Source organism: Neltuma alba, unplaced genomic scaffold, assembly GCF_004799145.2.
Source record: "Neltuma alba isolate B1F8T4 unplaced genomic scaffold, ASM479914v2 tig00003586_pilon, whole genome shotgun sequence".
NCBI lineage: Eukaryota > Viridiplantae > Streptophyta > Magnoliopsida > Fabales > Fabaceae > Neltuma > Neltuma alba.
Genome location: NW_021633342.1, coordinates 27,312 through 52,483, shown reverse-complemented (window position 1 = coordinate 52,483; position 25,172 = coordinate 27,312). Strand labels below are relative to the sequence as shown.

The window sequence follows — 25,172 nt, the reverse complement described above, 5'->3', positions numbered from 1 at the left end:
TCCCCTGATCAAAAACCCCTTAATGTGTGTAATTAGTAAGGAGGGTTATAAATTTGAGAGACAAAATGAGCTGAGATCTTATATATTTAAAATTAAAACAAACCCTTCGTTAGCTATTATATTTAGGATTGGAGGTAGCAATTTATAGAGATTAGGAATGTTAATTAAGTTAGTTATTTGAAAATATATATTATTTTTTCTAAGAAGCTATTTTCAATCATTTGCATTGAAGACTAATCTCTTGATTGAAAATCCTCATTGAATATATATGCAATCAATAAAGATGGTTTAAGAAAAAAAATTATAAATTTAGGATATTAAGTTAATTGAAATTTTATATTTAAACTTAAAAAGAATTTCTTAATTAACTTTTATATTTAGGATGGGAAGAATGAAGTATGTGCTTCAAATATCTCTTGAGAAAATTTAATTACTGTTACCCTGGTGATCAAGTTAGCCGCTTTCTAAATGAAATTAATAATAATAATAATAATAATAATAATAATAATTCACATGCCTATGTAGTAGGACTCCACATAGCAGGACTTCTACCATTGCACGTCACTTTATTCCTACCAAATAGTCTATTATATATTCCTTCTATCCATGGTTTGCACAAAGTCTGGGAACGGAACACTTTGTCGTTTTCCCCCCTTAATACAAAGTCATACGTGAATAAAGTCATGTGAATAATTTTGTCTGACGTACTTATTACTTTTTTTTAACCTAATATCCCTAACTAATTATACAATTTTCTAACTAATTAACCAAACTCTTCTAATTCATGATCTTTGTCTAGGGTAATTTTGATAAATTATAATAAATAACTAATTTAATTAAATCATATAAAGTTATTATTGTATTCTTAAAAAATAGTTGCTTTAATTTATAGGAGCAATTATGTAGTGAGTTGGAGGTGAAAAAGGGAACATACTTATCCCAAGTGTCATAATTTTTTAAGATTCAGTGCGAGAAAAAAAAAATTAAAATTTAATAGCTGAGCCTGTCATTCTCTCTTGTGCCCTATTATTTTCCCATGACTTGCTCAAAAGTCTAAAATGGGGGGGAAAAAGAAATATTATTCATAGCAGCCTCATATATACTTATTTTATTTTCCTGTCACTGTTTTATCATGCTTCGGATGAAGAAAATGACCCATTTTAAAGAGTTATATGGCTAGGATTAATTATATAGGCATATATGGTTGCGTGTAATTAACTTTCAACGATTTTACTCCTTTTTTTAATTTTTTTTTGTTTTTGCATTTTTTTAATTGCAATTGCATTTTCAATTTTGATCAGTAGTAACTTTAGCCACACTAATAATTTTATATCAAGTGATTTTAATTTTCAGTCGTAAAAAAAATTATCAACATAATTCTGAATAAAACTACTGTCATATCTGGCGTAAAAACAAACAAACAGAAAACTGTCATGTTCCAACGGGAGTACGGACCGTTTCGTCACTCTGGACGCCATTATTGAACAGTTCAACTAAGATCCTTTGCATGAAATAACGAAGAAACACCCAATAATTTGCCGAGAAATTGCAGGTTTCAGAGCAATGAGGATTGACTTAATTGCATGGAACCCAAATTTGATGCATTGTTCCTGTCTGATAAAAGTCACGTTCATGTCCGATAATAAGTCAACTGGACGGTTTCTTTTCTGGGAATATTTCATTATCCTGGAATATTACGACTTCTTCAATTTCAGAAAACTCATTAGGCTTCTTATAATCGTATTTTCCCGGAAAATTAGTGGAAGTATCAAGTTTGAGACCAAGGACGATGTTTTCCTTATTCGGCCCGAAGGACGTTGTTTTAAAGTTCGAACGCCGTTGGCTCCAAGTAAACGACTTTTATAACAAGAGCCAAAAAAAGGGGGCCCGAGCCATTTGATTATATATACATATGAGCAAGCACATTTCATCCAGTATAACTCACATAATCATCACAGAATCCATCGGAGAAATCTGACCACCAACATCTTATTCGCTAATCCTCTGATTATCAACTACCCATATATCAAAATCTGAAGCTGAAAAGAAAATGGCGGAAAGTCCGGTGTTGTTCTTACTGGACAAGTTGACCTCTTTACTGCAAGAAGAAGTTCAGCTTTTGAAGGGTGTTCGCACAGAGGTTCAGTTCATTAAAGATGAACTGGAGCGTCTCAAGGCCATCTTAAGAATGGCCGGTGCTTTGGAGGACAAAGACCCAGAACTCAAAGTCTGGGTGAAGCAAGTCAGAGATGTAGCTCATGACATGGAAGACGCCATTGATGACTTCACTATTCGCCTCGTGAATCATCATGGGCATGGCCACAATTCTGCTTTCAGAAGGTTTGCTTCAGCCATTAAAGCTCTCAGAGCTCGACATCGGATTGCTTCTGACTTGCAAGAGATCAAAGGCAGAGTCGAAAACATCTCCAAGGATCGTCGCAGCATAACTGAGACTGGGCCAAGCTCGAATCTTTTTCATAGATCGAGGCTTGATAGCCAAGGAGATGCACTTCTTCTTGAGGAAGCTGATCTTGTGGGTATTGAGAAGCCAAAGAAGCAGCTAATTGATTTGCTTTACCATGGGGAACAAGGAAAGGCGGTGATTCCAATCTATGGAATGGGAGGGCTGGGCAAAACCACAGTGGCAAAGCAGGTTTATGATGACCCAAAAGTGAAGAAGCGTTTTAAGATGCACGCTTGGGTCACAGTTTCTCAATCCTTCAAGATCAAATTCTGGTCAAAAAAAAAATCCTTCAAGATCAAAGAGCTTCTAAGAGACCTGGTTCAACAGCTTCATAAAGTTATTGGAAAACCAGCTCCTGCAGAAATTGGCTCAATGAAAAGTGACAATCTGAAGGAGTTGGTCAAGAGTCTGCTTCAACAAAGTAGATACCTCATCGTTCTGGATGACATATGGCGGGTAAATGCATGGGATGCTATCAAACTTGCTTTGCCTAACAATAACTATGGCAGTAGAATAATGATCACCACAAGAAACAAAGAGGTAGCACTTTCTTGCTGCACTGAGTTGCAAGGTAAGATCTATAACCTGGAATTCTTACCTCAGGATGAAGCATGGGCTCTTTTCTGTAAGAAAACATTTCAGGGTAATTCATGTCCTCCTCATTTGGAGGAGTCTTCTAAGAGTATCTTGAAAAGGTGTGGGGGGTTGCCTCTGGCAATTGTGGCTATCAGTGGTGCTTTGGCTACAAAAGACAGAAGCAACATAGAAGAATGGTCAGCTGTTAGCAAAAGTATGGCATCTGAAATTGAAAGCAATGACAAAATGGAGGATATGAACAAAGTGCTTTCTCTGAGTTTCAATGATTTGCCTTATTATCTCAAATCCTGTCTGTTGTACCTGATCATCTTTCCAGAATTTTATGCCATTGAGCATATGAGGTTGATTCGCTTGTGGATAGCTGAAGGGTTTGTCAATGGAGAAGAAGGAAGGACACTAGAAGAAGTTGCAGAAAGTTACCTGAAGGAGCTCTTGAACAGGAGTCTGATTCAAGTGGTAGAGAAAGGCAGTGATGGCAGGATGAAGACTTGTCGTGTTCATGACTTTCTACGGGACATCATCAATCTGAAGTCAAAAGATCAAAACTTTGCAACACTGGCCATGGACCAGGACATAATATGGCCAGAAAGAGTCCGTCGCTTATCAGTAATGAATAGTTTGCAGACCGTACAGCAAAATAGGACTTCATTTCAATTGCGTTCTCTCCTATTGTTTTCTTTAGCAGATTCAAATGATGACATCTGTTTATCTGGATTATTCTCAAAGGGTTGTAGGCTGCTTAAGGTGCTAGATCTGCAAGATGCACCTTTGGAGTCGTTTCCTGCTGAAGTTGTCAACCTTTACCACCTGAAGTATCTAAGCCTGAAGAATACCAAGGTAAAAAGTATTCCAGGCTCCATTAAGAAACTTCAAAACCTGGAGACATTAAATCTCAAACACTCCTATGTCACGGAATTGCCAGTTGAAATATTGGAGCTGCAACGACTACGCCATCTCCTGGTGTATCGTTATGAGATTGAATCCTATGCTCATTTCCTCTCAAGGCATGGCTTCAAGCTGCCTGGTCCAATAGGATGCATGCAATCTCTGCAAAAGCTTGTTTCATAGAGGTAGACCAAGGAAGTCAAGACTTGATGGTTGAGCTTGGAAAGCTGACTCAACTCAGAAGGCTGGGCATAAGAAAGCTGAAGAAAGAAGATGGGGCTGCTTTGTGCTCATCCATTCAGAAAATGACAAATCTGAGGTCTCTATCCATAACTGCAGTAGAAGATGATGAGATCATTGACATTCAAAACATTGCCAAGCCTCCTCCATACCTGAGACAACTGTACTTATGTGGACGTTTAGAGAAGTTTCCTGAATGGATACCCTCCCTCCAGAATCTAGTCAGAGTGTATTTGAAATGGAGCAGGTTAGAGGAGGATCCTCTGGTGTATCTTCAAGATCTCCCAAATCTAATTCATCTTGAGTTCTTACAGGTTTATGTTGGTGAGACACTGCATTTCAAGGCAGAGAAATTCCCAAGTCTGAAACTTTTAGGCCTTGATGATATGGATGGATTGAAATCCATGATGGTGGAGGAAGGAGCAATGCCAAATCTAAAAAGACTGATCATCCAGAGATGTGGATCATTGAAGAAGGTACCCTCAGGTATAGAACATTTGAGTAAGCTAAAAGCAATTGACTTCTTTGATATGCCTGATGAATTGATCAATGCACTAAGTCCAAATGGAGGTAGCGATCATTGGAGAGTAGAACATGTACCTGCGGTTTATTCAACCTACTGGAAATCTGGTACATGGGATGTCTACTCAGTGGATACTTTTGGGGAGAGAGACAGTTCTTCAAGTAATAATGTTGCAATGAAAAGTCATGAGCGTCGTATACTTTGGAAGGTTTAACTTATTCGCAAACTCTTTATAGAAATGACTACAGACTTGTTCATAGCAAATAAACCAAGAAACATAGCATGTTTCTTGAACTAGGAAATTTTTTTTTTCCTTTGTCTCCTTTTGGTCATTGAATCATGACGTATGAAGTTCAATATTTGTTTTCTCGCACAGTCATGATTCATTAGATTTTCCAATGCCAATAAACAGTAAAACCAAGCTGGTTGCTGATTTTTAAGTGATGCAGAAAAAAAACTCACTGAATTTTACCTTCCATGTGGGGTGCATAAGCTATGGTAGTACCATGATGGTGTTGATTTAGGAGTCATTAATCTGGCTAAATTTCAAGAGATCCATTCTATCTGAATACCAGGTGCCTCAAAGCAAGAGACTAAAAAATCTTGGACAGAAATTTTACTGCTTATCCACTTTTCAATTTCTGAGCTTGCAGGTGACCAAAATACCTATGGATATTGTTATTCTAACTACATAAAATTCATCACATAGTTGTATTTCCCCCTTGTGAACATGTTAATTGATGCAGCAGTGCAATCTTTTGCTGTTCATCCTAATAATATACTCTTCTGATCTTATTTATAAGATATTTTCAATATGCTTCACATTGAATAAGAAAAATTTTATACCGTATTAACTCTCTCTTAAAATATAACAACTTTTCAATTTAATCTCTTTTTAATGCGTATATTTAAAAAAAAAAAACTATCTATTCTGTAATAAATGAATAACAAAATAATATATTGAGCATGCTAAAATTTAATGATGTAACTTATAAATAGGATAAAGAAAATTTTTGTCACTTCCTTATAAATAAGGCCAGAGGAGTATTTTTGTTGTGACCTTAGTGAGAATGAAAAATGTTATAAAACTACCGTTCGAAGTTTAGAATTTTGTTTCCAAGGTATCTAGATTTTCTGTTACCCGGAGCTACTTTTTTTTTTTTTTTCCCCGGGGGCGGTCCATACGATATTACCTTCAACAACAGGTGACAAGTATAATCAGCAAAGTCAAATACACAAAACCAATATAAGAACTAAAACTCAAGAACAAAACTATAGGAATAAGTGTGTTTGAGGTTGAAAATTGAAATATAACTTAGCCTGAAAGTAATAAGAGTATGTGAAAGTGTGATACTAATATTGTGAGAGTCAAAGAAAGGACGTGACTTCGAACGTTCGCGACTGGGCCAAATAGAGTGCAAATAGAGTACAAGCAAACTTTAGATATAATTAGAATAATTTTTTTAATCTAAATTATTATTTTTGAAATAAGGAAAATTATACTAAGGTCCCACAGAAGATAATTAATTTGGAAAAAGTCTCTAGAAATTCCGAAATGATTTCTAAATCCCCATGAACTTGTGTGTAATAAATTGTAATTGTGAAATTATCTATTTGCTCCCATTAATTTGAACCAAATGCAATTCATTTACAACTTCAACGGTAGCTATTGACAACCCGAAGAGAAGTGGTTAACAACTTTGGTACTACCCTTGGTATCCCACAGAGTGAGTTGTCAAGGACACTGTCGAGGTTGTCAACCACTTCTCATCAGGTTGTCAACAACCACTGCTGAGGTTGTAAATAAATTGTTGCAATAAAATTAATGAAAGTAAGTAAGTAATTTTACAATTACAATTTATTACACACAGTCCCTGGGGACTTAAAAATCATTTCAGGATTTTCAGGGACTTTTTCTTAATTAATTGTGTTCTGTGGGACCTGAATGTAATTGTTCCTTTTGAAATTTAACCCTAAAATTTTTTTATATATTATATTTTATATCAAGAGTTAATATTGACTGGCTAATTATTTATTTCTTCAACTACAGAAAATGTGAGCACGCGTACTCAATTATTTATTGACCAGACTTGTTATTTTAGTGTTTAGACAATGGATATGCTGATATAGGGTATGTTTGGATTGGCGTTGGACAAAACTAACTTATAGTCTAACTGACTTTTGTAACTGAAGTTGGAGTAAAAATCAGTTAGTGTAATATGATTTATGTTTGGATAGGTGCTTATAAAAAGTCAGTTGAAAAAGTTAAAAGTTGTTTGGATGATTAATAGAAAAGTTAGTTTGGTTGTAAATGACTGAAAATGACATAGACTTTATTGAATAATAGTATTTGAAATTATATGTTTTTAATGTGATAATAGTTTAAAAAATACATAAAATTATTATGGTAAAATATAAATAGTTTATTTGTGAGATTATAAAATAAAAATATTTGTTACGGAGAAAAATTTAAAAACACCTTGTAGATAATTAATTAAATATACATAATGGATAAACAAGAATATAAATTAAAATTTATTTGGTCTCTAATTAAAGTAAATGAAATCACATGACTAATTAGATCGTAAGCTTTGTACAATTTTCCTATAAGTCAGTTAGAAAAGTTACTTTTTCCCATAAGTCAGTTAGAAAAGCAGTCCCATCCAAACAATCTTCTGAGCCACAATAAGCCACTAACCTCAGTTTCACGCTTTCCCATATGTTTTTGGCTTCTCCAACTGCAATCCCATATGCTTTAGTCATGCATTGAACTTCTTCAAGCGGTTTCGGTTTTAGAAAAAGGCGCAAACTTTCAAATTGAACAAAAAAATTATAATTTAAATATCTCTTAAGAAAAAAATTAATAATTGTTAAGCATTATGATCAAGTTACACGCTTTCTTGATGCTTTGCCCAAGATGACTATCTTTATTATATTAATTAATTAATTAATTAGTTTGTTGTTTTCAACTTCTGGTAATTTTTATCCCAGAACTTTGCTTTTTCGGAGAAAAATGCATGCGGACCAAAATGCCTTTCACATTTAACATTAATCACAAAAATGAATTTATAAAAAATTTATGGTCACAATTAGACGATCGGTTTATGTGAAATATTAAAGCAAACTATACCATGCGTGTTTTAATATTTTATTGCTTGGTTTGTAGCTCAATTTATAAATTTTATCTTGACACAACTTGGTCTAAATTTTTTTTTTGATACAACTTGGTCTAAATTTTAAATTGGTTATAATTCAGTCTCTAAATTTTAACTTTATGTTACTCATTTTTATAATTTAATCATTTAAAAATTAAAATTTTAAATTGTTAAAACTATATGAATCGAGTTGTAATAAATTAAAGTTTAGGGAATAAGTTTTAACTGAAACAAAATCATGGACGCCAAAATATACGACACCCCTCTAAGCTCTAAACCAATTGCACATCACCTTTCTGACTTTTAAAATTTTAAATTAAGAACCCCATATTTTATGTTTTGATAATAAACATTCCTCCCATTGAAATTGATGTTAACTTTAACGATTTTGCGATGTCACTATTTTTATATATTTTATTATATACTATATTGATTAAAAAAATAATATTTAGCATTTGACATGAAATTTGAAACATTTTTAAATACTTAAAGTAAAATAATTAAAAGTATAAAATACTTGAAAAAATACTTAAAATCTTTATCTAACCATTTTTTAAATAAAAAAGTATAAAATACTTAAAAATTACATGTCAAATACTAGGTGTTATTTTTTTAAATTGATATGGTATTTAATAAAAAATAAAAAAATTTTAACATGACAAGAACCGTTAAAGTTAACAACAATTTTAACGGTAGGAAAGTTTATAGTTGAAATATGAAACACCAGGTTCTTAATTGAACTTGTAAAAGTGAGGGAGGTGATGTACAACTTACTCAAAGTTCAGCAAAGTTTCATGTGTTTTAACTAATTATGTATGATGTAAAGATTAATTTTCCAGCCTTGATATCATGACTTGTTCAATTTCAGAAAACTCATTAGTCATTAGGCCTCTTATCCTTATATTAATTCCATCAGAAAAATCCACCCACCGTCCGCTACCGCTAGTCCTCGAACTGTCAAAGTACCCTGTCAAAATCTGAAGTTGAAAAGAAATGGAAGAAAGTCCGGTGTTGATCATACTGGACAAAATGACATTTTTATTGCAAGAAGAATTGAATCTGCTGAAGGGTGTTCGAACAGAAGTTGAGTTCATCAACGATGAACTGGAGCAACTCAAGGCCATTTCAATGGCCGCTGAAGATACTTTGGAGGACAAAGACGATCCAGAACTCAAAGTCTGGATGAAGCAAGTCACAGATGTATCTCATCACGTGCAAGACGTCTTCGATAAGTTCACTACTCGCCCTGTGGATTACCTCAAACATGGCCACGATTCTCCTTGTAAAAGGTTTGCTTCCGCCATCCAAGCTCTCAGAGCTCGATATTGGATTGCTTCTGATATACAAGAGATCAAAGGCAGACTAGAAACCATCTCAAAGGATCGTCCCCGCGCAACCGAGACTGGGTCAAGCTCCAGTCATCTGGATATAACAAGGCTTGATGATCTTCAAGGAGATGAACTTCTGGTTGAGGGAGCTGATCTTGTGGGTGCTGAGAAGCCTCTCTGTCATAATTAGCCTGCAGAATTGTGTTCTCTACTGCTATTGTTTGCTTTATCATATTCACCAGATGATATCTCCATATATATATATATATATATATTTATTTATATTTGCATTATTCTCTCAATGCATGGTTTCAAGCTTTCAATAGGATGTTTGCAATCTCAATAAGAGCTTTGTTTCATGGCATAGAAGAAGAAGGTGGTGAAGTTTTGAGACGTAATTAAGATATCAATACGAGCCTTTCTACCTGATATCTCAACGTAGTCTGCAAAATTAGGGCTCAGGCTATAAATATATATATATATCTCTCTCTCTCTGTGCGCGCGCGCGCGCGCTTTAAACCATACATGGCTTCATTTTGTCTTTTTGAGCTTGTGCCTCACGATTGCTTCACGACCATCTATGTAACAAGGAAACGAGCAGGACAACAGAGAAGTTGCTAGGTTCCTTCAAAAGCTGACATGGCATCCATAAGTTTCCCACGGTTTTTGCTCTATCTTCAGTGTGCTTGATTGGAGTTTCCACGCGACTGGATACAGTAGTTTATTCTCAACGTACTTCAACCGTATTATCTTTGGTCCTTAATATAAAAATTTATTTGACTTTTATTTTGGTTTTAAATATGAGACTCCAATTTTCTTTATCTTTCATATTTATTTATTTTTTCCTAAGATAGCTAGTCATTATAATAATGATAATTTTAGTCAATACACTTGATTATCAGAGATATTTTAAGAAAGACAACATCTATTTATTAAAAATATCTAACTTAACTAATTTTTTTAATCTATTTAAATTAGTCAATTGGCTTTTATATTAAGAACAGGAGATAGTGTGTTTGTGTGTATATATAATATTCGGTTGCTTTGAAGGTTTTCCCTGACCCTTTATTTGTGTTTATTACCATTTGTAAATAATAAAACTTATTATTGAAAGTCTAACTGATATTGTAGGCATTAAAAAGCCAGGAAGGGATTTGAGCTTGCATCCGTAGCCCAAATATAGTACAAACCCACAATTTGTACCTTTTTTATATGGGTCAACATGGGCCAACACGAATGAAAAACGAAAATATAAGGTTTTATGCATAGAGTCACTGGGAAGGATTTATCATGTTTATTTATTCATCCTGTTAAGTTAATAAGATGAATTAGCCTCCCATCACATGGGGGCAAATTTTTATATTTTTTGTTCAACTTCTACCTCTTTGGTAAAACAAAAAAAAATCAACTTTCATCCCAGAGTTGTAAAATCACCTTCTAAAAACCATTTATGTACTCACTTTAAGAACCATTTAAAACACTATGATAGAAAAGAGAAATAGTTAAAAGAAACTACTATAGTAGAAACTATTCAACTTATTTCCAAGGGAGATTTACTCATAAAAGCACACTCAAATGAAGAATTCAATATGACCCCTCTAACATGGTGAAAAGAAAAAGGCCGCTAATTAACACAATTATCAAACATTAATGTTTTGAACTAGGCTTTTGAGCTTTAGGCCCATATGTAAAACACACAATACCAAGCCAATTACTGAAACAATATATAAAACGTATTATAAATAAGTACAGTTCATTCATAAAAGTCACATGCAAAATCTTAAAGCTTCCAGCCTACTAGTAGTACTTAAACACAATTCAATAAAATCATTACAGGTGAAATAAGCAAATCTCTAATCAATAGAGAGTATGCAAAAGAGAGGGGCCCTATATGGCACTATACAATTCCTTGACACATACAAAAAAAAAAAGTGGAGACAGTACAAGAAGCCATAAAGCTTAGGCTCTTGGATTCTTCCCTAACAACACATCCCTAAAACTTTCGCTTGAAAAACAGATTAAATCACAAGGTGAGATAAAAGTCTCAGTAATCAATAGTTGAGCTCATCATACACACCAATATGTGCTCGTAAGGTGTTAAGTGAGATGGTTATGAATAATAAGTAATCATACATATATATATGTCAATATTATTGTTCTTAGGGTTTAGAATGCAATTATGAAGTTTCATAACAATGTATCAGTGTTATCATGCAAATACAATCCCAATGACTACATTCCCTCACTATGGGGGAACAAGAGCCAAAATGACTAATCTCTCACATTGGGAGATAAATTTAAGCCGATCCCTCACTTTGGGGGATACCTACAGAGGAGGACATTCCCTCATTATAATAGAAGCACTAAAAGCCAACCATCATGTATTAATGGAGGCTCACTAATGCCCATCATATGCATCATGCTGGAGAAATCCAACAAGTAGTCAATTTCCAATTCAATAGTCCAATTCCAAATCACAGTCTAAAGTGGCAACATATTGTTCTAAACCCAAGGATTGCATTTTTAAAACTTAGTCTCGCATGATATAGTCATTTTCAATGTATTAACATAATTCCAAATATATACCAAAATAACTTTTATAGTTCCAAAACAATACAAACAACGTACTAGTATATATAATGAATAGAAAGTGCTTACCTCTCATCTAAACAAGGATCAATTACCATAAACAAGTTATCTTGTGCATAACAGCACCAATCACAAACAATCTATACAAACACATAATCACTACATATTAGTTAACAAACTAACTAGGTAGTTGACTCAAAATCCTAACTCAACCCAAAACCTCTCTCAACTTCAAATTGACCAATACAAAACTTAGTATATTATCCTAATAGATCAATCAACTTATAAGAATCCTTAATTGTCTCCTCATTATACCAATTGATTTAAAGCCCTAATCTTCTTAATCTAAATTCATCATAAATAATACGTAAAAATAAAAGTCAACTCAAACCTTAAACTGATTAAATATCAATTCTAACTCATATTAATATAACCTAATCATCAAAACTTATTTTGAATCTTTATAATATCATTAACCATCATGCACCTCCCAAAAATACAAACCCCAGATTTAAATTTCTCCACACTCCAAATCCAAGAAAACCAAATCAGTTAAACACTTGAACTGGTCCATAGAAGTCATTTGAATTCAAATAATCCGTCAAAATCTCAACCCATTCAAAATTATTGAAGAACTCTAAGATTCAACTATCTCAATCTTAAAAAATCTGAGAGAAAAAGATAAAAATGAGGTTAAAAAATACTTACTTTGATATTTGGAAGCTCAAATATACTCCCTTAGGGTGAAAGCATCAAATCCTAGTAGAGCCCCATGAGTTCTTCTCCCAAAACCTTCTAAAAATCACATATGAAACGAAATTATAAAGCTAGGTTTCAATGCATTCGTTATAGTGAACATCTAGCAAGCGACACAACTAACACTGTGTTGTTTGCTATTTGAACATCTAGTAAATGTTTAGCAAATGACATAGTTAACACATTTTGTTATTTGCCATAGCAAACGTCTTGCAAAAACACAAATATAAGATTTGATTTCTAAAAATTTATAACTAACTCTAAGGATCTCCAAAAACTACAAATTAGGGCTCTTTAAAAAGTTTGAGATATCTATTTTTCAATGCAAAAAGGATCACTCAAAAGCAAGATCATCTGACCCTTGAAAGCACCTGATTTTTAATACCACTCAAAAAGGTTTAGATACCTTCAATCATCAATATTAGTATTTTTAAGCCTCAACATTCAATTTCAACTACTTGATACCTCAATTTTTTGGATAATCATAGCTTAATTAACTCTAATTCTCATATTAAAACTTTGAATGTTGCATGATTCAAGAGTGGCGGTTGACCAAGGAAGCTAAACTTGTACGGCCTTCATGGCCATTCTTAGTTAAGCTGTTATACAGTTTTTATTTTAAAAAAAACAAGTTGCTTTTTTTCTTTGGAAAAAAAAAAGCTTGGGTTTCAACAACGAAAATGCACTATAATTCATAGCATAATTATCCTAAAGAATCATATGCGGTCCTTGATTAAACCATCCCAAAGACTTGTCAAGAAAAAATTGATTTTCCTGTATTCTTGGTTAAATCCTGCGTCTTCATTCAAGTTACCAATTTTAAATTTTGCCGTGTTTAAGAAGCAAAAATTTTCCGAAAGTATTTTGAAGAAAATATATGTTTAAAAATGATTAGTTTACGAGTGGAAGGACATTTGATTTTCATTTGACAGTAATTCAATGGCTTTATTAGCCATGATTCGCTCATGATTTGACTTGGTTGCTTGTAACTTTAACATTGTTAATCACAAATTCCTTTTCATTGCTAAACTCACCGGACTCATCGTCGAATTTTCCCGGAAAAGAATTGGATGTGCCAATTTGAGACTAAGGACGTTGTGATCAGTCTGGAGAGAAACCAGAAAGAAACCAATAAGCACATCGTCAAAGAGAGAAACCATCGGGAAAAAAACCAGGCATCATTCTGTGATTTCTCCTTTCTTCAAATTATCTCAAATCTAAATCTGAAGCAAAAGCGCCATACAGAAGTTGAAAAGAAATGGAAGAGAGTTCAGTTTCATTTCTGCTGGACAAGCTGACTTCCATACGGATATGAGTCCCACATTAAGGAATCTCATAAGTGTTGTAGGGTTTATAAATTCAATAGGCTCTTCCCTCCAATAGGCTAGTCTTTTGGGATTAGGCTCTCCTTTTGGGCTTATACTCATCATACTGGTGCTTTTATTGAGAGTCAACCAACCGAAAAGGGTTACCTGCGAAGTCTTCTGACCGGTAAGAAGACTGAGTGAAGTGATGTATCCTCTTGAGGGAATGTTCTGTTATGAGTCCCATATTAAAGAATCTGGGATTTATAAGTTTAATGGGCTCTCCTTCTCAATAGACTAGTCTTTTAGAATTAGATTCTCCCTTTGGGCTTATACTTATCACATATACTTCAAGAACAAGTGCAGATGCTGAGAGGGGTTCGCACAGACATCAAAGATGAAATGGTGGTTGATTCCTTGGAGGACAAAGACCCAGAACTCAAAGTTTGGGTTAAGCACGTCAGAGACGCGGCTCATGACATGGGAGACACCATTGATGAGTTCACTATTCACCTTTTGAATCATCATGATCATGGCAACAATTCTTGTCTCAGCAGGTTTGCTTCCTCCATTAAGGCTCTTAGAGCTCGGCATTGGATTGCTTCAGAGATACAAGAGATCAAACGCAGAGTGGACAACATCTCAAAAGGTCGTCCCAAAATGATTGAGACTGGCCCAAGCTTCAATAATCGGTATACATCTATGCTTGATAGCCAAGGAGATGCGCTTCTACTTGAGGAAGCTGACCTTGTTGGTGTTGAGAAGCTGAACAAGCATTTAATTGACTTGCCTTTCAAGGAAGAACCTAGAAGAGTGGTGATTCCTATTTGTGGAATGGGAGGGTTGGGGAAAACCGCATTAGCAAAGCAAGTCTATGATGACCCAAAAGTGAAGAAGCATTTCAGGATACAGGCTTGGGTCACTGCTTCACAATCTTTCAAGATCAACGAGCTCCTAGGTGACCTTCTTCAACAGCTCCATAAAGTTGCAGGAAAATCAACTCATGCAAAAGTTGGCACAATAAAATGTCGAAGTCTAAAGGAGGTAATCAAGAGTTTGCTTCAGCAAAACAGGTACCTGATCATCCTGGATGACATATGGCGAGTAAATGCATGGGATGCTGTCCAACATGTTTTTCCTAACAACAATTATGGCAATAGAATAATACTCACAACTCGAAATAAGGATGTTGCTGCTTGTTCTTGCACCAAACTCTATGGTAAGGTCTATAACATGGAATTCTTACCTCAGCGTGAAGCATGGTCTCTTTTCTGTATGAAGACATTCTAAGGGAATCCATGTCCTCCTCATTTGGAGGAAACTTTGTTGTAAATATTGTGTGTGGATATGTTAAAGGAAGAGTCCCACACTACTTGGGATTGTGGGGGTCTAGGCAATAAGTGAACTTAGACTACTAAATGAGCTAAGAGGAGAAGTGAGCTCACATACACAATAAGCCACCAGAGACAAATCTGGCAATTTCCCCTCACCTCTTATACACAAGTCAAATACGGTACTAGGCAGTTTATTGAAAATATCTATTTAAATTTTAATTACAATTATACCTCTTCAATGTTCGTAACTAAAGATTTTATTAAATAGTCATTAAACAAGTTAATTACTACTTGAAGACGCTCATCTAATTATGAGTTAATTGTCATTATGCGCGTTTAAATGTGTCCAATGGTATTGTGATCCGTGGCCTATAAAAGGGGCATGAGACGGAAGCTTAAGGGGACCACCGAGCTTTAAGCTTTTAGGCAACTTTGTTCCCTCCTCTAGTATTCTGCCTTGCTGAGTTCTTTATCTTTTGCTATTCTGCTCATCCTGTTTTTACAGGAAGAATTCATTTAATCCTAGAGAGTGCTGCTTCTTACTTTGCCGGTAGTTGTGGAATAGCTCTTAAGGACAGTGTCTGCAAGAAATGACTCAGATTTAATGTTTCTCTACAGGTATTGTCGTCAACAGGATTTGCATAGCATTATAGAGAAGGTGGAAGATCTATTGGTTTTTGGAGAATTTAGGTGCTACTGCTAACAATCTTAAGAGCTATTTGCATCAATTATTTTCTTACTCATTGGCAACAAAGTTATCAAGTGGGGAGATCTTTAAGCTTTGTCCTGTTTTGATTTAATGGTTTTATTCAAATAAGCATTTGCTTCTTATTTGATCAGAAGTTTGAGTTATCCTCATGTTTGTTACTTGTGCCTCATTTTAGGATATTATTTGAGACCTCATAATAAAGAAATTGGCCAATAGACTGCTCCTCATCTCTCTAGCAAGATGGAGATGAGAAGGGGTGAACCTTTGGCTCTTGTAGAGGCCAGAGATGACTTGAGGGTTGAGTTCTAACTCACATACCTAGGCACAACCACCCAGTATGATGATCAAAAGTGGTGGTAGGCGTGAACCTGATGAAAGCTTGTGTTGAGATGAAGAGTCCTAGTATAAATGCTATGATAATGGTGAAGGTATACATGGGATTGATGAGAACCTAAAAAGAAGTTTTGTTTCACATCACACCGATCAAGTACTGCTTTTCTTTAAGCAAGAACAACTTTGTGACTGTGACGTTGTTTCTTGTGTTCAATGGACTATTGTGGAAAATCTTAATAATTTAGTACCTAGCTTAACGTCTACATGCTAATGTGTGTTTCTTTTCTGATCTTAGTTAGTGATTGTGGGCAAGGAGCTTGTTTATATTTTTAATGAATTTTTCCTCTTTCAAATGGTAAAGGAGATTTTATATGAATTGATGAGAATTCACTGTGTTGTGTGGAAACCATTATTTGAGGTTTGCATACAAAATTCAATGTAGGACCTGATGTTTCGCTAATTTGTAGAAGCTGCAACTTTAGATGGTACTTGTATTTAGCATGTAGTAATTGATGGAGTTCACTGTTTTGTGAAGTATATGTTCGCAATAAAGTGAATAACTTTCGGTTACATAGACATTCATGATGAATGAATTTCGAAGTAATCACATAATAAGTTTCCAGTTTATAAATTTTGAGGGCGGAATTAAAGCAAAAACAGGAGAGAGAAAAAGGTTAACGTGTATGAATCGGTTGCATGAGTGTGATGTGATTGGATTTATGGGTCTTGAATCTATATTATGTTTCATTTATCCTTTTAATGTAATTGCTTCTGTCATTGGCTTTTTTGGGTTTTATTACTGTTATGCTTAAATATTCATTAATGTGAACATTAGCGTTCATAGTGTGATTTCATATATGATCATCTTGTTGGAAATTCTGGAAGTTAATTATTATATTAAAAGAGATTATTTAATTATATTAAGTTTCATAACCTCCATATATATATATATATATATATATACTCTTAATGTTAAGGGTTTTATTGGGTTTAGTTAATGAGTATTCCGGTGAATTTAATCCCTTCCATTTGTTGAGGTTTTATTGCTTTCGGTTGATGGGTATATTAAATTAGTTTAAATAGTTGCTAACCTCCTATAATTCCATCAACATTTTCTCTCCTTAAATAATCATTTTTAGTGTGCCATTGGCTTCGTATATAAAAATATATTGCAACATTGATTTTATGAGTTTCATAACCCCCTATATATAAATGCCATGTGAGTGGTCTTTTGTCGGTTTTAATATATTAACGTTGTGTGGACAATTAAACTTGTTAGTGGAATTTAAAATACATTATGTGATGACAATTTTAACAAAAATATTTGATTATATGAATGGAACATTTTATATTCTATGTATCCATATTTTTATGCGGTGATTTCAATAGTTTGGCATTGGGAACAAACTTTAAATTTAATCTGTTGTGGTGTCTTGTGAAATTAGAATGACATTTTTTATTTGAATTTATAATTAGAATGGGAGGAGATATTAGTGTCAAATTCTAATTTAATTAGAATTATTATTGATGAGGGATGTAAATAATTTTTCTATAAAAATAAATACTTGAAAGTGTAGGGGTGTCTAAAATGTGAGGTACCTTATAGAAATAATATTAGTAGAGAAAAATATGTTTTAATTTATTTCAAATTGTGTTAGTCTCATTTTAGAAATCTCAATATGTGTGTTGAGATTGATTTTTTTTTAAAAAAAGTAGAGGCTTGGTTATTTGCTATTGAGAGCAAATTTTGTGAATTATCAAAGTTTTCTATGTCGTTTAAATCAAGCATTATGTGGGCATGAAAATGTAGTCATTTATTTAGTATAGAGATAAAGGTGCTTTAATTTTTATAATATTATTTGCAGATAAATAATTTATCTTCATATAAATATGTATGAGTATGCACAACTATTGTGAATATTGAATGTGGATATAAAATATTATCTATAATGTTTTGTTGCTTCAAAATTTAATATGAAAGCATGGGTGAAAGTGGTCTTAAGTGTTGAAATCATAAAAAAATGAGATTTTTAGAGACATGGCTTTAAAAGCTTGGTTTTTAAGAACCAGTATGTGAATATTGCTTATGATACTAACACTTTGTTTGAAGGAGTTGTGCAGCTCAATTTGTGTATGCACAAATTTTTTGCATTAAATTAACTTTGTGATGTAACTTTTGATGAACGGATATTTAAATATGGAGTCCTATGAGGGAAATGAAATACTTGAGGGACACCATAAATTTTGGTATCATGTATAGTGGATTCCTGTGGTATAGAGATACACAGATGTTAACTGAATTTCCGTTTATGTGAGAGAAATTCACTAGTGATCATTCACCTTTAGTGGTGATTAGAGGCTAAGATATTGAAAATTTCTTAGCAGATGTTTTGGTGTAAAACCGACACTTGTCGATGAGTTGTGATTGCTAAATAGTAATAATCATTGTAGAGAAAACAATGGTGCAAGTAGAAATTACTTGAGATACAATGTGAATAAGCATGCTTTAAAATTGTGGAGATATCTCAATCAATTTTATGAGGTCAAAGTAGACCTAGTAGATCTGTTAATAACCCTAGGAAGAAACAAATTAGTCGAGGAAAATGGGACTAAAGCCACCTGAAAATGACAATGATGGCAACCCAACTTTTGTGATTAGTGATTCCATTAAGAAGATTCAATAGGTAAAAACAAGTCATTTGTCAGTTCTGTTAGCACTAAAATTACTAGTCCCTTCCTATGACATGAGAAAGTGCTGGGATGTATTTTGATGAGACTAAGCAAAAACTCTTAATGATTTCACAATTCTACAGGATGATGTGCTCATTGCAGGTATATTTAATGAAATCATCTCTATGAATATGGAGTGGGGCTACTCCTATGAGGTCGTGGCAAAATCTCTAAAGCATTTGTTATGCACCAGGCACACGCATGGCCATCTTAACGCACAAAAACGTCATTAATAGCGGAAATGTGGGGGTATAATCTAACTAATAATGCCTCTAGTATATGCCCAAGAGATATGAGTTCATAGTCTATAGGACTACTGACATCTCTATGTACTAAGTATTATTGGTCTAGGTCTAGTTCATAGTCCAGATGACCACTAGATACAATGGTTATATCCATGTGTTTAATTTAGCTAAAGTTACTTTCTTTGACACATGTGGGGGATTGTTGTAAATATTGTGTGTGAGTGTGTCAAAGGAAGAGTTCCACACTGTTTGGATAGTGGAGGTCTAGGTAATAAGTGAATTTGGACTACTAAATGGGCTAAGAGGAGAAGTGAGTTCGCATGCACAATAGGCCACCGGAGACAAATCCGGCAATTTCCCCTCACTCCTTGTGCATGAGTCAAATACGGTACTAGGCAGTTTATTGAAAATATCTATCTAAATTTTAATAACAATTATGCCTTTTCAATGTTCGTAACTGAAAATTTTATTAAATAGTCATTAAATAAATTAATTACTAATTGAAATTGCTCATTTAATTATGAGTTAATTGTCATTACGTGTGTTTAAATGTGTCCAATGACATTGTGATCTGTAGCCTATAAAAAGGGCATGAGACAGAAGCTCAAGGAGACCACCGAGCTTTGAGTTTTCGGGCACCTTTCTTTCCTCCTCTGGTGTTCTGCCTTACTGAGTTCTTTATCTTTTGTTATTCTGCTCACCATGTTCTTATAGGAAGAATCCATTTAATCTTGGGAGTGCTGCTCCTTATTTTGCCGATAGTTGCAAAATAGCTCTTAAGGACAATGCCTGTAAGACACGACTCGGATTTAACGTTTCTCTGTAGGTATTGCCATCAACAAGGTTTGCATAGCATTATAGAGAAGGTGGAAGATCTATTGGTTTTTGGAGAATTTAGGTGTTACTGCCAACAGTCTTGCATGTGTATCTTGCAAAGATGCGGGAGATTGCCTCTAGCAATTGTGGCCGTCAGCTGTGTTCTGGCTTCAAAAAACAGAACCAACGTTGAAGAATGGATGATTTTTTTGTAGAAGCTTTGCATCTGAGATTGAAGGCAACGACAAACTGGAGGATATGAAGAAAGTGCTTTGTTTAAGTTTAAATGATTTGCCTTACTATCTTAAATCATGCTTGTTGTACCTCATCATATTTCCAGAATTTTATGCTATTGAACGTATCAGATTGATTCGGTTGTGGATGGCTGAAGTCAATGGAGCAGAAGGAAGGACACCAGAAGAAGTTGCAGATAGTTACCTGAAGGAGCTCTTGAACAGAAGTCTGGTACAAGTGGTAGAGAAACACAGCGATGGCAGGATCAAGACTTGTCGTGTTCATGACTTTCTACAGGAGATCATCAATTTGAAGTCAAGAGATCAGAACTTTGCAACAATAGCAAGAGACCAGGACATAATCTGGCCAGAAAGAGTACGCCGCTTATCAGTGTTCAACAGTTTACAGAACATACAGCAAACTGAGACTTCATTCCATCTGCGGTCTCTACTATTTTATCTGATTCACTCAATCATTTCCCCATTTCTGCATTATTTTCAAATGGTTGTAGGCTACTTAGGGTTTTACATTTGCAGGATGCACCTTTAGATTCGTTTCCTGCTGAAGTTGTCAACCTTTACCACCTTAAGTATCTAAGCCTGAAGAATACAAAGGTGAAAAATATTCCAGGCTCCATTAAGAAGCTAAAAAAATTGGAGACGTGAGATCTCAAACATCCCGACGTCTCTGAATTGCCAGCTGAAATCTTAGAGCTGCATCCACTCCGTCACCTATAGATATGGGGTTGGTTCCCATGATAATTTCCACCCAAGGTATGGCTTCAAGTTGCCAGGCCCACTAGGATGTATGCGATCTTTGCAAAACCTTTGTTTTATAGAGGCAGACCAAGGAAGTCAATATTTGATGGTCGAGTTAGGAAAGTTGACTCAACTCAGGAGGCTGGGCATTAGAAAGATTTGGCAAGAAGATGGGGTTGCTTTTTGCTCATCCACTCAGAAGATGACCAATATCAGGTCTCTATCCTTAACTGCAATAGAAGATGATGAGATCATTGATATTCAGAAACATTTCCAAGCCTCCTAAGTTCCTTCGACAATTGTATTTAAGAGGACGTTTAGAAAGGTTTCCTGAATGGATACCCTCTCTCCAAAGTTTAGTCAGAGTGTATCTGAAAGGGAGCAGGTTAGAGGAGGATACTCTGATATATCTTCAAGATTTTCCCAATCTAATTCGTCTTGAGTTTTTGCAAGTTTATGTTGGAAAGAAATTGCATTTCAAAACAAATGGATTTCCAAGTCTGAAACTTTTGGGCCTTGATGATTTAAATGGTCTGAAATCTATGCTGCTAGAGGAGGGGGCAATGCCTAATTTGAAAGGGCTGATCATCCAGCGAAGTGGATCATTGAAGCAGGCGCCTTTAGGCTTAGAACATTTGACTAAGTCAAAATCAATTGGTTTCTTTGATATGCCTGATGAATTGATCATGGCATTATGTCCCGAAAGAGGTGAAGATCATTGGAGAGTGGCCCACATACCCATTGTTTATTCAGTCCGCTGGAGGTCTGGTAGGTGGGATGTTTACTCAATAGAGACCTCAGGGGGAAGAGGAAGTTCATCCAGTTTTAATGCTTCAATGAAAAGTTATGACCTTGGTTCTTTCTGGGAAATTTAACTTATCTATGAAATGTATCAAAAAAGAATGACTGCAGACTTTGTCCGAGCAAGTAAACCAAGATTGAAATATTCAGTTTTTGGTTTTCAAACACATTCATGATTCATAAAGATTTCGAAATGCTGATACAACTGTAATGCCAAGAGATAAGCAGGGTTTTATGTGATTCAAAAGCAGAGCACTAAAAATTGCACCTTCCATATGAATAGATCAGTACAGTACTGCAATTCACTTCTTCAACTTTTCTGCAGAATTTGACCAACTTATCCAGTGCAAGTAAAGCCGTGTCCTTGCAAGTATTTTTGTTGATTTTATTGTTCTTCAAGTTTGCTGTTACTATGTTAAATGACTTAAAATAACTCAGATACATTACACAAGGTGTTTCATGCTGGCATTGCAAGTCATTTGATGCTGGAAATGTGAACTAGTAACTTTGTGTTGGATAGGCAACTCACGTAAATTAACCTGCATAACTTTATATGAATTAGGGTACTGTATTACAAATGCTTTGATCTGTAGTGACTAATACAGTACAAATATTACATGGGAGGAGACGAATTTGCGCGTTTAGGATTGGGCCAAACACCGTCCAAGTTCAAAATTTGTCTCTTTTATGTGTGTTAATGATGACAAATTGGGCCAGCACAAATGACAAAAACAGATTTTGGTACTGATTATCGCAGGCCCAATAAGGTGAAGCAACAAATAAAGAAAGAAATGCAGAGATTAGCAAGTATCATCTGTTTCTTTTTTTGTTTGGGGTAGAAAAGCAATTATCATCTTTGTTCATTCAACCTATAAACAATTTCAGCCTAGAAATAAAATAATTCATTTCACTTTCAATTCATGAAGTTTCAAATTTTGTAGAGTGATTGAGCTTCAACAACCAAAATACACTGTTAATTACTCCCAACTGTATCAATTAACCGAATTAAGATACAATATTTCCAGGGCAAAAAAAAAGAGACACAACGAATTCTTCATAGTTCGTGGCATAGCCCTCCCTGGTCTTAAAGAAAGAGCGCGTGTGGTCCTTGACTAAACCATATGAAAGACTTCTCAATACTTACATACTCCTCCGGTCCTAAATATAGAACTCTTTTTATAATGTAAATTACATTACAAAAAAGATCATATATTTAGCATCAGAGGAGTAATTTAAAAAGAGAGAGAGAGAGAAATATATTCATTGTACCTATCCATATTTCCAACAACCTTTCCTGCCCAAATCTTGGATAAGTACAATGAAGCTTGGCCAAGTCTTGCGTCTTACTCAAGGCACCAGTTTTAAATCCTGTAAAGAAGTGAAAATTTTCCAAATTTTTCTGATGAAAAAACATATGCTTAAAAGTGGCCGTTTACATATGGAAGCACATTTTATATTCATTAGTGACTCACTTAGTAACTTCAGAGTTCGGGTATTGATCCAGATTTCTATATGATTTAACTTGGTTTCTTGCAACTCTAGTATTCTTCGGCTTCTAATGACCAGGCTTGATAATATAAATGTACATAATCATGTTCACATTTAATCCGATCCTTGTCATAACTCAGACAGCAATTTTAACTTGTTATATCCGTCATTCTTTTTTTTTAAAAAAAAATTCTGCACTGATGGTTGCATCTTTTTAGGGAAAATTACACTCAGGTCCCACAGAACAGAATTAATATCAAAAAGGTCCCTCGAAATTGCGAAATGATTCTGAAGTCCCTAGGGACCTGTGTGTAATTAATTCTAATTGTGAAATTACCTACTTACCCCTGTTAATTTGAATCTATTTACAACCTCAACAGTGGCTGTTAACAACCCGAGAAGAGGTGGTTAACAATCTCAACAACGCCCTTGGCATTCCACAGAGTGAGTTGTCATGAGCACTGCCGAGGTTGTCAATCACGTCTTCTCGGGTTGTTAACAGCCACTGTTGAGATTGTAAATGAATTGCTGTAATAAAATTAGAACCTATTTACAACCTCAACACTGACTGTTAACAACCCGAGAAGAGATGGTTAACAACCTTAACAACGCCCCTGGCATTTCACAAAGTGAGTTGTCATGAGCACTGCCGAGGTTGTTAATCACGTCTTCTCGGGTTGTTAACAGCCACTGTTGATATTGTAAACGAATTGTTGCAATAAAATTAACATGGGTAAGTAGGTAATTTCACAATTAGAATTAATTACACACAGGTCCCTAGGGACTTCAGAATCATTTCGCGATTTCGAGGGACCTTTTTTATATTAATTGTGCTCTGTGGGACCTGAGTGTAATTTTCCCATCTTTTTATGCTTATGGCATATCCAGTTGATTCCATTTCCCTAAGAGAGGAAAATGTTACTACTGTTCTTAATATAAAACCTAATTGATTTTAATTCTAAATATAAAACTTATTTCTCATATTTATCAATTTTTTTTAAATTATTCTTATAGGTACTTCTTCAATCATAATCCAATAGAAGAGGAAAATGTGATATTAAGAAAGATGCTTATGGTGTTTGAGAAAAAACATATTATATTTCTTACAATTAACTAACTTATCTAACTTTTTTAATCTAATCAAATTAGTTAAATAGGTATTATATTAAGAATCGGAGGAGTACTAAATATGGAAATCAATGAATAAAAGTATATTCTATGTCTAATTTCTTTTTCTATTTCTACTTATAATAATAAGCAATTTCTACACCAATTGGATTAGCTCTAATGAATAATATTTTAAACCCAATAATCTACACTTTATAATCAACCTTTCTTTTTGTCTCTAAGTTTTCTTACATTTGTTTTATTATATTCCTGCAGGATGAATTGAAATTAATATCTGAGCTCTTGTCTAACCAATTATGAGCTTCCTCTTCTGAGCAACAAAACAGAAAATTAGCCAGCAGGCAATTTAGGGGATGTTTGGGAATTAAGAGAAGTGCTTTTTAAAAGTACTTTTCTGTAAATCGAGACAAACTCCTCTACATATTTATTTCGTATATTGTAAAATCACTTCTGAAACTATGGTTTGGTTTTCATCCAAACACCCTCTTAGTATGATACTTTTTTATGGACTTCATACCATTTTTGACACTCTTCACACGTTTCTTGCTCATCAAGAAAAAAGTTAGTTTAGCATTATACAGTTATATGGACTTTTTAATTGAGTCCTTAAGCATAGTTGATAATTCTCTCGTTTGGCATTATGCTGCTATATGGACTTTTTGACATTTCTTCTACATCAGACAAATTTTTTTCCCAGTGCTGAGTCAGGAAATAGATAGAATTCAATTTATCTTCATTTTGAACTAGAGATGCAA

General features: G+C 34.4%; 1 protein-coding gene and 1 pseudogene across 1 annotated transcript; both read left to right on the top strand.

Annotated features, from left to right (window-relative positions):
• The first annotated feature begins 1,948 nt into the window (after nt 1-1,948).
• LOC114741952 (disease resistance protein RPM1-like) lies at nt 1,949-5,185 on the top strand. Its single transcript, XM_028930197.1, is given in 2 exon segments — nt 1,949-4,115; nt 4,118-5,185. Coding segments are annotated over 2 exon segments (2,871 nt in total). The 5' UTR covers nt 1,949-2,050; the 3' UTR covers nt 4,924-5,185.
• A 3,672-nt stretch (nt 5,186-8,857) lies between these two features.
• Nucleotides 8,858-21,875, top strand: LOC114741946 (disease resistance protein RPM1-like; annotated as a pseudogene).
• Nucleotides 21,876-25,172: the final 3,297 nt, after the last annotated feature.